Here is a 16,561-nt window from a genome sequence, read left to right as displayed (position 1 = left end):
GCCTTCCTCCCGCCCCACCCACGCCGCCCCAGCCAATCCCAGCACACGTTCGTCTGGGCCCCGCCCCCCGCCGCCAGGTGTCAGCGCGCCGCCTCCCCGCCTCTTCGCGAGAGCGCAGACGCGAAGGCGGAGCCTCGGCCGGCGCGCGCCCGCGGGAGGAGGCGGGGCTGCGGCTGGGGGGCGGGGTCGACCGTGTGAAGGTCCTAGGAAAGGCAGTGGGGCGGCTGAACCAGCAGGGCCCTAGCCCGGGGTGAGACCCGCCTTCAGTGGGAGAGCAAACAGGCAAACATCCTGCCCACTAGGAACTGCCATCCGAAAGGAAATCGTTCAAGCTTAGAAATGGAAGAACCCATACTTCAAAAGATTTATACACTAGATTATTTAACAAAAACCACCAGCAGCACACAAGGAAAAAGGCGAGATTAACTAGATGCAAAGTCCAGTGGCTGAAGCGCATGCACGTGCGACTCAGGCCTCCCCCATTCTGTTACTTCCGTACTGGCCGTGTGTGCAGTGCACCAGCACACCCCATCTGCTGGATCATTGGACTATCAGAAGGTCGGCCTAACTGCCCGTGTTCGCTATCACTGTGTAAACTGACGTCCACTTTAAAAAATTGTGAATGGCAGAAAATATCCCTATAAGTTCAGAAGTTGAAGAATAATGGTACAGTTAACCAGGTCTTGTTTCACTGGTTCTTTAGGGTTTATGAAACTGAAATTGTTTTTCAACAGTACCCTTTAGCCGGGGATTTAGCTCAGTGGTTCTGTCGCCTGCCTTGGAACAAGGTCCCAAGTTCGATCCCCGGTACCAACCCCCCCCCCAAAAAAACAGTACCTTTTAACAATGGCTCAACTGATGCCCAGTGATGATTCCCTGATGTCATTTGTTAAAACTTATTGCCACATGAAATGAGAACTGTGTGTAGGTAACAGAACTTTTGGTTTGAACATTTCGGGTATCACCATCCCTAACATCAGACACTCCGCCTGTATCCCATACATATTTATAGACTCCATGGGTGAGCTTGGGGAATAATAAATCTCTTGAAATTACAGTATACGCAAAATTGTGTTGAGAATTTTTCTGGGAATAAGGTCCCAAGGGTAACATTCTCAAAAGGGAACTACTATACTAACAAAACCAAGTCATATTTATTAACTATTAAATATTACTTTTAATTACAATCTTAAAGTCATGGCTGTATAGAACTTTTTCAATTAAGTACCAGATAGCCTCATCATAGTGGGTGAAGAGTAGGTAAATAGTTTCTGGAAGGAAACCCATATATATATATATAAATACACCTGTGCATTTATGTTATATATAGTAAGATGATGTTATGAACTTCAAGTGTTGGTACTGTTCTAAAATAAAATTCAAAAACCCACTATCTAATTGCAATTTCATCTAGGTTATCAAAATAAAGTTCACTTATGGAAGAACCTAAAAAGATCACAGTAAATGTACTATTACTATTAGAAAAGACAAGAATATGTAGAACTAAATCAAACAGGTTTTATTTGTTTTTTTTAGAATGAGGAAAACAAATGGTATAAAATAAGTCATAAGAAATGCTCTCATACTACCCTTTCAAACCATTTTTAATGTTTTACAAAATGCTCACACTCCAAATATGAAAAGCTTTAATATTCTTATAACTTCTGCTGCAATAAATGCAACATTAACATACAAATTTTTTCTGTACCAATTTTAAAAGTTGAATTACATACTAGTTTTTATGATGTTATTCACATACATTTTATTTATACACTTTTAATGAGTTCACTGCCAATACACACATTATTTTCCTTATTTTTACATTAAGTCAATATCTGTCATGCAGCCATCAAAAACCTTACAGTAAATTACACAGGTTTATAGTCCAATTTCGACTCTAGTTTCTTAGAATCAGCAACTTTTCTGACTGCTTTCATGAAGTCTTCCTGAACTACAAAATCATGATCAGCACGAATTGCAAACATACCTGCGGAAAATAAAATAACATAATTTCTATATATCATATGTGAATTGTATGTTCATTATAAGAAAACTAATAATATAATTATACAGGTTAAATTGGAAAGAGCCTAAATTTTCTCGTGAGCCAGTATTTTTGATTTGTTAAAAACCACTATTTTGGGGCCGGGGATTTACCTCAGTGGTTCCAGCGCCTGCCTCACAAGCACAAGGACCCGAGTTCGATCCCCCGGTACCAAAAAAAAAAAACGCACTATTTTTGTTCAATTAACTTACACAGCTATGGTAAGTATCATTTTCTAAACCAAAAGCAGGTGAGCCAATTACCTGAATATTTAAAAATTGGCTTGAATAATCCCTATATCTAACAGTACCCCTTAATAAAAACAAAAATAAAAAACAAACCTAAAACTATCAACAACACATACACATTTTAAGTGATAATATCTTAATGTTATAGGCAGCAATTCCCTGGAAGAAGTACATTTACAGATAAAAACAAATCTCCAATACTTTTCATAGCTGTTCCTTACTAAAAATCAAAGGCTTAGAGAACGGAAAATACAGAAACAATGGACTTTGACAATTGAAAAAAATAAAAGCCATCACTAACCTATTAAAATCTGCTTTATTTATACACAAATTAATATTTTATCTGACTTATATTCAAGTATTACAATTTAAATTTTTCTTACAAAATTCTGACAAATTATTGTCAAACACTATCTGACAAGGAGTAAAAAAGCTTTTTGTTGGATTCTTTTTCAATACTGGTTATGCGTGGATATGAGTCCCAGATTTTGAGACAATCTTATTTTTGTGATAAAGTGAAGAGGGTAAAATACTACCAATCACATGAATCATACTAAAATTTCCATTAAAGATTGTCTTGAATTGAGTTTTCCCTTACATGTAATAAGAGGGTTGGACTAGAAGGTTCCAAGAGTTACTTCCTTTTCTAGATTTCTATAGTAAGTTCTTTGGGAATAGCCATTTTATGTTGTCCTAGAAATCAGGTGAATGGAAATGACTGACATTTTAATAGAAAGTTTCAAACTTGTTTAGAAGGCTACAGCCAAGTAACGTAAGCTATTTTCATAAACCTTATTGATGACTGTTTTCAAATAACTGTTTACTAACAAATGACATACATTTCAATCTAAAAAGGATGTCAAGACTTAGATGAAAAAGGCAACCATTACTGAATCAAATGTATTTTAGTTTTGAGAAAAATTAAAAAATATGAAAGTCTAATAAAAAGAAAACCATGTAAGAATTCCTATAACTCCAGATATGAATGTCCTACTCGGTTAAAAAGCTAGTATTTTTGTCCATACATAAGCTATGGTTCTTTATTAGGAATATGGTAAGATAAAATCTTTAAAATATGCAAATCAATACTGCAATTAGACATCATTTCACCCCAATAAGAATGGCTATTATCAAAGACAGAAAACAAGTGCTGCCCAAAGATGTGGATAAGAGGAACATGTGTTCTCCCATGTTTACTGCAGCATTATTCACAATCATCAAGAAATGGAAAGAACTTCAGTGTCCATCAACTGATGAACAGATACAGAAAATGTGATACTCACACACAGTAGAATATTACGACAGCCATAAAAAGAATAAAATCCTACCATTTGCATCAACATGGGTTGAACTACAGATCATAATGTTAAGTGAAATTAAGTCAGGCACAGAAATATAAGTACTAGGGATCTCATTCATACAAGGAATATAAAAAAGCTGATCTCGGAGAAGTTGAGAATACAGTGGGATGGGTGTGAGAAGTTCTAAGTGCTACTGCACACCAACAATTAGATACTGTATCTTTCAAAAAAGCTAGTAAAAAGGATTCTGAATATTTTAAGAGTTTGAGGAGATAGGACTGATCTAAACATTACACATCGAATACATGTATCGGGGGCTGAGGATTTAGTTCAGTGGTTTCGCCGCCTGCTGGGCAAGCACAAGGACCTCAGTTCGATCCCCAGTACCAAAAAAAAAAAAAAAAAAAAATACATGTATCGGAACATCACATGGTACCCCATCAATATGTATAATTTTTATGTTTAAAAACAGTTTAAAAAACTTTTAAATGTGAAAAGATATGTATCAAAATTTAGTAGTATCAGCCTTTAAGATCACAGAACTGCTTTTGTTTTGATTCCAATTCCACCAAACCAATCTTTTGATAAGAATTTGGTCTGGCATAGCTTTTGGAAAGGATGTGTCATAAATTACTCTAAGTAGTCCAAGGCACATGAGAGTTTACCTCTTAATATTTTTATGTATTGACAAGTTGTTACGAGCATGACTTACTATGATTTGTATTGAGTGTTTCTAGACCTGAAGATCACTGATCCAGAAATGGAGTCACACCATGTACCCATGAATACCTTCCTACTAACAAGCCATGCCTGAGCATCTTTAAATACTGTCTGTTAAATTTACAAGGAATAGGGGCCGGGGATTTAGCTCAGTGGTCCTGCCACTTGCCTTGCAAGCTCAAAGACCCGAGTTCAATCCCCAGTACCAAAAAAAAAAATTTATAAGGAATGTTAAAATAAGGCTAAAAGCATAAGATGAAAGACAAGAGGAAATCATACACTGTAATACTTAAGAAAACAGTTAACATGTAGCCTATGAAGTTAGTAATTATAAAAACTACTGTAGAAATTTATCTTTCAGATTTTGGGGTGTTTTTTTTCAGATTTTAAGATTCTGCATGGAGAACAAAAACTAAATAACTCTAGGTAGGGTTTTAAAGCTACTGGTACCAGAAATAATAAGTGTCACACAACCAGAGATTATATTTAAAACCTGCATTTTATACAAACTGCATGATCACAGAATTCATAAATCAGTCTTTCAAAGCTGACTGCTCAGACTAGTATGCAAAAACAGATGTTCTGCAACAGATAACTCTGGTGCTGGCCCATTCTAATTCCAGCCACAGTTCTATACACCCTCAGACTTATTTCAGGGGGCCAGTGTCCTATCACATGCTTATTTTCCACATTTTGTCAGCAGGTACCCAAAAATGCAAAGGAGTTAATACCCCTGTTATGGCTTATATCTAGATGTCCCCCAAAGCTCATGAGCTCATAGGTGAGGCTTTTGGAAGATGGCTAGATCATAGGTGTGTGACACTGGATTATAGGTGTGCTAACTGGATTAGTCCAGACTGGTTTAGCATAGTTGTAGGTGATGGAAAAACTGAAGGAAGCCCCACCCTGAGTATGGGTAGCACCAACAGGCTTATAGCCTGGACAGAATAGAAAGGGAAAGAAGAAAGGCAGGGTCCCTGCTTCACTGCCTCCTGCCTACCCTGCCATGAACTGTTTCTTCCCTGCCAAGTTGCCCTGGCCCAGAGCCAGCTGACTATGGACTGAACTTTTCCTCCTTTAACTTGTCGGCATTGGGTACTGCAATGAGAAAGTAACTAAGACAACCCCCAAAGGCACATCTCATCCAATGGGAGAGGAGCACTGGTAAATAAATGTTCTATTCTCCTCTCTTTCTGGCAGGCAATCCTTACAGGCATTCTCTGTTTCTCTAAAGTCTGCTCAAAAATCAAAATACCCCTTGCCTTCAGCAGGTAACTCAATGTGTATGTATCCTTCTACTAGCTTTCCCTCTTTCACCTCACTTGTCCTGTTCTCATTTGCCTCCTGAAATCAATTCCCCCAAAAACATTACACTCACATCCTCGTAAGGCCCATGCTCTGCTTTTAGGCAAACTCAAAATAGTCCTAGCAAATTTTAAAAATCAAACTCAGTAGTAAAACTGTACACCTTTACCTGCTTCAGTACAAACATTTCTCAGGTCTGCTCCATTAAAGCCATCTGAAAGTTTCACAATTGCTTCATAATCTGTTTTGGAAAAAATACTGGAAATTAGTAAAAAATAATGCCTTTTCTTGATTTATGATGACATGGAAAAATTAAGTGGAAGAGCTGACTTTGAATTTGATCAGCTATATATAGCCCAGTGCCTCACTCATGCTAGGCAAGTGCTCTGTCAGGCGCACACCCAGACCTCTTCTGCAACGCTAAGACCGGGAATAGTCAAGGTCTGAAAGCACTGCAATCTCCTTCTATACAGTGAAACAACTATGCACACATGAGCTTCAGCTATGTATCGGCTATGACTCATTAAAACTTTAATTTGAAGAAATATGTAATTTCAAACCAATTTATAACAATGGAATTTACCTTAATCACAGAAGCCAAATGTAAGTACATCAGGATATCAAAAACAGACATAGGATATAATTTTTTTTTGGTACCAGGGATGGAACTCAGGACCTTGTGCTTGCAAGGCAGGTGTGGTGCCACTGAGCTAAATCCCCGGCCCCATCGGATATAATTTTATCACATGGAATATTTAAGCACTATAGCTCTGTCCTGGTGCAACCTTCAAGTACCATAATATCAGACTGAGCACTACAATAATAGTTAAGTCATTCTTTACCTACTTACACAACAGACATAAATGTAAGAGATAAAAGTTTGGTCTAGCAGTCATGAATTTGATACGAAATAGGAAGATAAGTAAGAGAGCATGAGGGACCAGGGATTTCGCTCAGTGGTGCAGTGCCTAACTGGCAAGCACAAGGTCCTGAGTTCAATTCATAGTACCAAAAAAAAAAGAGCATGAGCTACTACCTTGTGACTAACTCTGACAAGACACTGTCAGACCATAAAGGGTAGGTTAATCTCTACTTGAAATTACACAGATACTCACTTATCAGTGTTTAATAAAGTTCAAATTCACGCTAAGCTTCCTGAAAGCAGGGATGACTAAGTGTAGTACAGTATCTAATATGCAGCAAGAGCTCAGTATTTGTGGCAGAAACCTATTATTTGATATCTTTTATTCAAATCAATCTTTCTTTATCATAGGAACAAGGAGATGAGAAACAACATCAACTATTTGTAATCATTCTGGACCACTTAATTTATAAAAGATTTTAACGCTGCCTGTCCATTATACTAGATTCCCCTAATGCAGGAATCAGCATCCTTTTTATGCAGAGGGCCAGAGCAAATATTTTATGCTTTGCAGTCTCTGTCAGTTCCTCCACTCTGCTATAGTAGTGGAAAAACAGCCATAAACAATATATAATAAATGGCATGGTTGTGTTACAACAAAACTTTATGCCAGTTTGCTAGCTTCTATACTACTCCAGTCCCTCACTATTTACAACTTCTTCTCTGTCCTCAAATATCTAACAATATTTCCTCCTTTTCACTCAGAATCTGCATTCTATTTATCTGAGAAAACAGAAGCACTCAGAAGAAAATTTTCCTAAGGTGATAGTACCATATCTGAGTACCTGTCACCATCAGCGCCTATGTGCTCTGCCTTTCCTCCTTTATCATAAGTGCTCAGACAGGGCCAACTCTTCTTAAAGCAAAGTTCATTATCAGTTTCTTTAAGTCATTGCAAGAAGCATTAAAAAAAAAAAAAAGTAAATTCTTCCATCTTAAAGTAAATGTACCGTTTCCCTTCCAGCTACTGTCCCATTTCTTCTGACCCTTCTGCACAACTGATTGAAAGAAAACGTCTAAATTCAATGCCTGTCCTCCCCATCTCTATGCAATTCACTTTAGTAGGCTTTTCTTCCCAACACTCTGACGAAATTATTTTCAAAAAGGTCACCAATGGCCTCCACACTGTGAAATCCAAAAGTCTACTCTCAGAACTCTTTTATCTGACCTAATACCAGCACTTACAGGTGATCAGTCCCTCCTTGAAAAACTTTCATTTCATTTACCTTCCAGAACATCATCCACCCCTGGCTCTACTCCTACCTCTGCCTGTGCCTTCAGACTCCTGTGAAGTTTATTCAGCTCAACTTCTTCATGTCATTAACTATCTAAGTTCAGTCTTTGGCTCTCTTCTGTTCTCTATCCATATTCACCTCTTTGGAAATACCTCTCATCACAAGACTATTTTTTTTTTTGGTACCGGGGATCAAACTCGGGTCCTTGCGCTTGCGTAGTAGGCGGCGAAACCACTGAACTAAATCCCCAGCCCCTGATCCCAAGACTTTAAAAACCACTTTAATGCTGAAATCATCCACATTTGTATCTGCAGCATATACTGCCTCACTGAACTCAGATTCTTATAGGATTACTACTCAGCAACTTTATTTGGATATCTAATTGGCATCTCAAATTTAATGCATTGAGAACTAAATTTCTTATTCTCCTACTAAAGCCTAAACTTCACAATCTTTTCAATTTTCTTTTCCTTATTTTCTTTGTAGTACTGGAGATCAAACTGGTGGCCACACACATGCTAGGCAAGTGCTCTATCACTGAGATATAACCCCAGCCCAGTCTCCTCAATTTTAATTAATGGCAACAGCATCTTTTCAGCTGTTCGGGCCAAAAACTTGAGTAAAACTAGGGGGTAAAAAGAACTTGCAACCACCTTTGACCACAATTATTGAAACAATCACCTAACTGAGTCTTTTGCTTCTATCTTCGTGCTTCTACAGTCTATTCTCAACATGCAGTCAAAATAATCTTTAGTGAATTCTGAAATATTCATAGATGAAATGATATAATGCCTGGGATTTGCTTTATAAAAAAAGTATATATTCAAAAATAAAACTAAATTTAAAAGGTAGAGAAAAATCTAACCCACAAATTAAGTTAAGCATATATCATAATGATAATTACAAGGAAAGAAAACTTGATACAAGAAACTTTCTCGTGCCGGGGATTTAGCTCAGTGGTTTTGCCGCCTGCTGCACAAGCACAAGGACCTGAGTTTGATCCCCGGTACCAAAAAAAAAAAGAAGAAACTTTCTCGAACATAGTAGTCTGGCTGGACAATCTTTTTATTTTTCATTTTTTGATGGTTCTAGGGGTTGAACCCAGGGCCTCATGCAAGACAGGCAAGCTCTCTACCATTGAGCCACACCCCCCACCCCACTCTTTTTTATTTTTTGAGACAGGGTTTCACTAATTTGCCCAGGCTGGCCTTGAACTTGCAATCCTCCTGCCTTAGCCTGCCAAATAGCTAGGGTTACAGGTGTGCATTACCATGCCTAGCTGGGTACAATCTTAAGAAAACAAATAAATATGAAGCTGGTAGATGAATACATAGGGGTTAGAAGTCAATTATACTTTTATCTCTACTTTTATGTTTCTATAATAAAAAGTTAAAAATAACCAAAAATGAAATCCTATCTTTCTTCTGCTCACAATCCTCCAATGGCATCCATATTACTACAGGCCAAAAGGAAAATTAAAAAAAAAAAGCACAAGCAGAAGTTCCCATACCATGACTTCCGTAATGCTCTACTGTCTGGTCCCCATGAGCTCTAAGACTTCAACTGCTACTACTGTTCCATTTACTCCTCTACAGAAGCAATGGCCCCTCTGCTGCTCCTTGAATGTTCTAGCACTCACCTGCTTCAGTGCCTTCTAGCTGCTGCTCTTTGCTCCACAAAATGGTCATCCCCCAGTATGTGTGCCTAATTCCTTCTGTTTCAGGCCACTGCTTAAAAATCCCCTTCTTGGTAAGCACTTCTCTGTGGTTCCTCGGCCCCCTCCAAAAGTGTACAAGCTCATGCTTAGTCTTGATATTTCCTATCCCCCTTTCCTTTTTTTCTCTCCATATCTCTTAATACCTGATATATACTATATATTTTACTTATTTTTAGCTATCTTTCCTGACAAGAATGGAACTTCTCTGAAGGGGAAACTGTCTGGTTCAATGCTATATCCCCAGCACTTACAATTCCTAGGACATAGCACATGCTCAATAAATATCTGATGAATTTAAAACCACCATGTTTGCAAAATTTAAAACTAGACTTAGTATTCTATCAATATCCAATAGTAGTTTTGCTTCACTTATCAAAATGTAAATACATATAAAATTGGTTACTTCCTTACCTATTTCACCATGCTTTGTAATGGGACCTGCATGGATTTTCAATATATCTAATCGTGCTTGTTCATTTGGTAAATCAATATCTGAAAATAAGAAATTATAAGGAATTATTTTATTGTTGTTGTTGTTTAGTAAGGGGACATGAGAGGAAATACAAAAAGAGAAACAGCTGGGGATTTAGCTCAGTGGTGCCGCCGCCTGTCTCGCAAGCGCAAGGACCTGAGTTTGATCTCCGGTCCCAAAAACAACAAACAACAAAAAACAAAAAGAGAAATGGACAAAGTAAGATGGATATCAAGTACAGAAGTTTAACTCACGTATTTTTCTATCTAATCTTCCTGGACGTAGCAATGCAGGATCCAGTGTATCTGGTCTGTTCGTAGCCATGATCATTTTAACTCTATGCAGAGTATCAAATCCGTCCATCTGATTCAGTAACTAAGAATATTAAAAATCATAGATTTTATAAAACATTAACTACTTAAAAATACATATCTTTTATAGGACTAATACCAGCAAGGATGTTGCCTACAGACATGTGACCTTCAGAATGATCATTTGATGAAATTCTGTTTTTTCTTTTAGGATATACTTGGATCCTCAAAGTTCCAAGATAATGTACCTTGATACAGCTATCTAGATTTAATAAGTCTGAAAGTTTCCTTCCATCCAGTCAAGAATTATGAAAGTAAACTCTGTGGACTTGATTTCCAGTATCAACAATCTTTTTTTTTCAGTATTTAAAATGAACCCAAGGTCTTCACACTGAGGTACATCCTCAACCTCTGGGAGGCTGAGACCAGAAGATTACAAACTTGAGCCTAGCCTGGACAATTTTAGTACTCAGTGGGACCCTGTCTCAAAATAAATAATGGGCTGGGATGTAGCTTGGGATGAAGGCCCTAGATTCAATCTCTAGTACCACAAAAAAAGAAAAAAATTAAAAGATATGTGGATACAAAGATTTTACTAAAAATTTGATAATAAACCTATCCCTTCAAATAATTCTACAGTACACAGAAATATGGAGAATTAAATAATTCTACTGTACACAGAAATATTGAGATATCAAAAATATTTCTTTGGGGCCCAGGGATTTAGCTCAGTGGTTCTGTCGCCTGCCTCGCAAGCACAAGGTCCTGAGTTCAATCCCTGGTACCAAAAAAAAATTTCTTTGGATTTCTGAAGTTTTCACAAATAATGTTACTGCATTTAACAAACACTTTAAAATATAGCTAGCTTGACAATGTAGCTGATAACATTTGTAATCATTTTCACAGAAGTTGGAGTGGGAAAAAGAAATGTGAGGAAAGGGTTTATGTACATTCTTTCATTCCATCATCTATCCTCTTCAAGTATTAAAACTATTTTAACTGCTTAGTCTCAGCAACAGAGCAAGAAAAAATGAATTTTTGCACAAATTCCTACATAATTACAATTAATTTATTGCCAAGTCTTAGTATGTCCATTACACTGTATCCTTAACCTGCACAAGATAACTCTTGTAAATAAGATTAATGTACAGTTTAAGTATCTGAATAGCTGATTTGATCAAAAAACAATATTACAGATATATAAAACAACCTTATTTTCCAGTGGCCATTTTCTCTTTTCTTGATATATAAAAACATAAAAATTGTCCATATTAATGAGATCATATAATGTTTTAATCAGGTTGACCACACCAATCTTCACAAACATTTAACATTTTCTTTATGGAGAAAATATTCTGAATGATTGCTTCTAGCTTTTAGAAATAAATAATATGTAATTCTTATCTACAGTCATCCTATTGTGCAGTAACAGCACAACAATACTTCTTGCTCTTACCTACCTGCAACTGAGTACCCACGGATCAACCTTTCCTATACCTTTCTCTCCCCAGTTCTAGTCATTTTCTTATTTTGATACCGAATGTGTTCTTTTCTGTCAAAAGTTTCAAATACCACATTTAATTGTTCATTTAAACTGTTTTATGTATTTTGACCTCCAAATATGTTATGTTCTTCATTTAATAAACATTGGGTTCTTTACCAAATATTACCTCCATTAAAGTTCTCTGAATCTCTCTGTCAGCTGAAGTACCCTCAGAAAACCGACGACCACCTACAATAATAGATTTGAAAACTCATGTATTATTCCTTTCCTTCATAACCACCATTTAAGAAAAAGAATAGCAATAGTGTCTAGGGTTAAAAATATTAAAATTACAGGGTAAAAATTATACTAACAAAGTGAAATTATTTTGGAATAATATTTCTCATTTTGTCAATATCAAAAGTTATCCGTTAAAATTGGTTAAACTTTGTAGTGTTTTAAAGTATCATGCAATTCCTTGGGATCTCTATATTATACAAGTCACAATTACAGGATAAGTGAGAGGGAGTTGTCTTAAGAGTTTTAAAAAAGTTCCTCTAACACTCTGAAAAATTTAAAATGAATTTTAAAAGGCGTTATTCTTACCAATAGCATCTATTTCATCCATAAAAATGATGCACGGCTGATGGTCCCTTGCATAATTAAACATTTCTCTAATCAAACGAGCACTTTCACCAATGTACTTGTCTACAATAGAACTAGATACAACCTAATTAAAGGAAAAACATGACACATGTAAGGCATTTCAAACTAAATTTAATTTCAATAACTACAAAAGAATCTTCCCCCTACCTTTAAGAAATTGCAGTCCAGCTGGCTAGCAACAGCTCGTGCTAAGAGTGTTTTTCCTGTGCCTAGGAATGATGAAAGTCCTGATTAGATGGAAACTAAAACAAATTTTCAAAAGCCTTTAAAGAATGTAATCCTTTTGCTAGTACATTTTCCAATATTAAAGCTAAATCTCAGACAAAATTTTCACTTAAAATTCCAATGCACTTCTACCAGATGTTAAATTTTTAAATTTTACTCGGAGTATCTTATAATTTAATTTTAATTGACAAATAATTGTGCATATTTAAAATGTCAGATAGCCTCTTTAATAAGTGGTGCTGAAAAACTGGCTTTCTACATGAAAAAAATGGAAACTAGACCCAGATCTTTCAACATGCACTAACCTAAAATCAAAATGGATTAGGGCCAGGGATTTAGCTCAGTGGTGCCACTGCCTACCTCATAAGCGCAAGGACCCAAGTTCGATCCCCAGTACAAAAAAAAACACAAAAAAATCCCCCAAAATCAAAATGGATCAAAGATCTCAATATTAAAACAGAAACACAATCTGCTAGAAGATAAAAGAGGTAGGTCTCTTGAAGACACTGGTGTAGGCAAAGACTTTATGAACAAAACCCCAATTGCATAGGCACTATCACAAAGAATCAACTGGGATCTCATTTTATTAAAAGATGTGGTGGTGCATGCCTGTAATCCCAGCACTCAGGAGGCTGAGGCAGGAGGATTGCTGGGAGTTCAAAGCCAGCATGAACTACATAGTGAGACCCTGTCTCAAAAAAAAGCTTTTGCACAGCAAAATAACCACCAACAGAGTGAGAGACATGTGGTAAAAAAAATTTTACCACATGTTCATCAGACAAAGGACTAATATCTAGAATATATAGGGCCGGAGATTTAGCTCAGTGGTTTCGCCGCCTGCTGCACAAGTGCAAGGACCCAAGTTCAATCCCCGGTACCAAAAAAAAAAGAATATATAAAGAACTCAAAAAAAAGACCCCCAAATTTAAAGACCATTCCAAAAATGAGCATTTGAAATGAATAGACACTTCTCGGATGAAGAACTAGAAACAGCAAATTAATATATGAAAAAGTGTTCAACATCACTGGCCATTTCAGAGATGGAAATAAAAGCAATGTTGAAATTCCATCTCACTCCAGAAAGAATGGCTAATGTCAAGAAATCAACCAATAACAAATGTCTGCGAGGCTGTGGGAAAAAAGGAACCCTTCTCCACTGATGGGAGTGTAGACTGGTGTAACCACTGTGGAAATCAGTGTGGAGATTCCTCCAAAAACTAAACTAAAACTAGAGGTTCCACTCAACCCAGCTATTCACCTTCTGGCTATCTTCTCGCAAGAATTAAAAGCATCATACCACAGCAATATATGCACACCCATGTTTACAGTGGCACAATTTGTAATAGCTAAATCTTGGAAATGGCCCAAATGCCCATCAACCAACAAATGGATAAAGAAGATGTGTTTTTTTATTCAATGGAGTACTATTCTGCCATAAAGAAGGATGGCCTTCGGACATTTAGAGCTAAATGGATGCACTTTGAGACGATACTCTTAAGTGAAATAAATCAGACACACATTGTTTTTCTGGTGTGAGAAACCAAAAGTGGAAATAAGGACTAAAATGTATAATAGATATTAGGAAATGGGAAGAAAATGTTCAAATGGGAAGAGGAACAAGGGAGGAGGAAGGGAGAAGGAAGGAAGGGACACACACCCAAAGAAAAAATAGGAAAAAAATGGAAACAAAGTTTTTGTACATAAGGAGGGGAGGTGGGGAATAGGAAAAAAAAAGGCAAACCGAATCATATACAGGTGCAAACTCCCTATGATGAGTGTTATCATTATGTATGACTAAAATGTACCAATAAATGTTTTGCTATAAAAAAGCCACATTGACACATGTATATGTTGTGGAATGATTAAATCACCTCATATATTTATCATTACTTTGCGGTAAGAACATTTTTAGTGACTCTTCAGCCATTTTGAAATAAAACGACGCTATTTTTTTTTTTTTTTTTGTCACTGGGGATCGAACTTAGGTCCTTGTGCTTGCGAGGCAGGCAGCTGCACCACTGAGCTAAATTTCCCACCTGGTGCTCTACCATTTTTTAAAAATAGCATAGTGAAGTCTGGGATTTAGCTCAGTGGTGCCGCCTGCCTCGCAAGCACAAGGACCCGAGTTCAATCCCCAGTGCCAAAAAAAAAAAAAAAAAAAAGGTAGAGCACCTGCCTATCATGTACAATGCCCCGAATTCGATCCCCAGCAACCCCCCTCCCCCCAAAAAAACCCACCAAACCACACGTTACTAGCTACAGCATAGTCACCACGTTGGCCAATAAATCGCAGGAACGTATTCCTCCTCGCTAAATGAACTTTGAATCCTTTATGCAACACTTCCTATCTGTCTGCCACCTCGCCCCTGCCAAATCCACCCCCAGCCTGCGGTCACCATTCTACTCTCTGCCTATATGAGTTCAACTTAAAAATTCCACAAGTGAGATCATGTGATTTTTTGGGCTTTCTTAGCTTTTCCTAGTTTATTTCATTTAGTATTCTCCGGATTCATATTACGTTGTCAAAAACTACAGATCTTCCTTCTTTTTTACGGTTAAAGAGTATTTCCCTACGTACATATATCACATTTTCTTTATCCATTCATCTGGTGATGAATATTTAGGTCGTTTCCATATCCTGGTATTGTGAATAGTACTTGTATGAACATGGGAGTGCCGATATCTCAACACACTGATTTCAATTCCTTCAGAGATAAACCTAGAAGACTGGTAGACCACACACTGTTTTTACTTTTCTGAGGAACCTCCACACTGTTTGGCTGCACGAATTTACACTGTCACCGAAAGTGTGCAAGAGTTCCCTTTATTCCACACCCTTGCCAATACATGTTATCATTCATCTAGAAAACAGCCCTTCTCATACAGAACTTTAAAAATATTTCAGATCCTACTTACAACATGAACTATGATAAAAACTTCTGATACATTAAAATACATTCGTTTATCCTGCATGTTGAATCAAGTTGTTTTTTTGGTTTTTTTGGTACCAGGGATCGAACTTGGAACCTTGCGCTTTCGAGGCAGGCGGCAGCACCACTGAGCTAAATCCCTGGTCCTGTTGAAAGGAGTTTTAATCTACAGCTATTTTTTTATTTGGTACCAGGGATTACAGCTATTTTTAACATCAAGCATTGGTTATTTGGAAACTACTGGCTCAGTCACTTATGCAAATATTCTAAATGTTGACATTTTTCATTATACAATACAAAAAACATATTTGAAACTGCCCATATCACCAGAAAAGTCATATAAGAATTAACATATTAGGCACGCCCTACCAAGGTCCTGAGTCGCGCAGAAGACGCCTCATCACCCCCCTGCAGACAGGCAGGTCTGCCCATGCCCTACCGAGGTCCTGGGTCGCACAGAACACGCCGAATCACCCCGCTGCAGACAGGTAGCCACCTGATTCCACACTACAAAGACGCAGAAGACACCAGACCACCAGACCAAGGTACTAAGTCCCACTGTTCCCGGCCCAGAGGTAGGGGCTTCTGAGCCGTCGTCCCACTGCTCCTGGTCCAGAGGAAGGGGCTTCCTGGTCACCATCCCTCCCGCTGCTCCCAGCCCAGAGGAAAGGGCTTTTGGGCCACCTTCTGTCCCGCTGCTCCTGGCCCAGAGGAAGGGGCTTCCGGGACACCATCCCTCCCACCGCTCCCGGCCCAGAGGGAGGGGCTTCTGAGCCACCATCCCACTGCTCCTGGTCCAGAGGAAGGGCTTTCCCAGCCACCATCCCTCCGGTTGCTCCCAGCCCACAGGAAAGGGCTTTTGGGTCACCATCCCTACCGCTGCTCATGGCCCCTGTCCCACCTCACCCAGCTCAGAGGAGGTAATCCGTGCAGGTGCTAACAGGGCCCCGCCCCAGTCGAAATGAGAAAACACGTAAATAAG

General features: G+C 37.9%; 1 protein-coding gene across 2 annotated transcripts in view; it reads right to left on the bottom strand.

Moving 5' to 3' along the window:
* Nucleotides 1-1,498: 1,498 nt before the first annotated feature.
* Nucleotides 1,499-16,561, bottom strand: part of Psmc6 (proteasome 26S subunit, ATPase 6) — a 28,199-nt gene continuing 13,136 nt past the window's right edge. For both annotated transcript variants that reach the window (XM_004835529.2, XM_087208102.1), the window contains 7 exons: nucleotides 12,572-12,633; nucleotides 12,365-12,488; nucleotides 11,946-12,007; nucleotides 10,219-10,339; nucleotides 9,904-9,984; nucleotides 5,788-5,859; nucleotides 1,499-1,987 (listed from right to left, as the gene is read on the bottom strand). In XM_004835529.2, coding sequence (XP_004835586.1) covers nucleotides 1,869-1,987; nucleotides 5,788-5,859; nucleotides 9,904-9,984; nucleotides 10,219-10,339; nucleotides 11,946-12,007; nucleotides 12,365-12,488; nucleotides 12,572-12,633 — 641 coding nt within the window. In that variant the 3' untranslated portion in view covers nucleotides 1,499-1,868. The remainder of the gene's footprint in view (nucleotides 1,988-5,787; nucleotides 5,860-9,903; nucleotides 9,985-10,218; nucleotides 10,340-11,945; nucleotides 12,008-12,364; nucleotides 12,489-12,571; nucleotides 12,634-16,561) is intronic.

This window comes from Heterocephalus glaber, unplaced genomic scaffold, assembly GCF_053883595.1.
Source record: "Heterocephalus glaber isolate CG9 unplaced genomic scaffold, H.glaber_assembly_v1.0 deba00000901, whole genome shotgun sequence".
Lineage (NCBI taxonomy): Eukaryota > Metazoa > Chordata > Mammalia > Rodentia > Bathyergidae > Heterocephalus > Heterocephalus glaber.
Note: the sequence above shows the minus strand (reverse complement) of the source record. Positions and strands in the feature narration are given on the sequence as shown.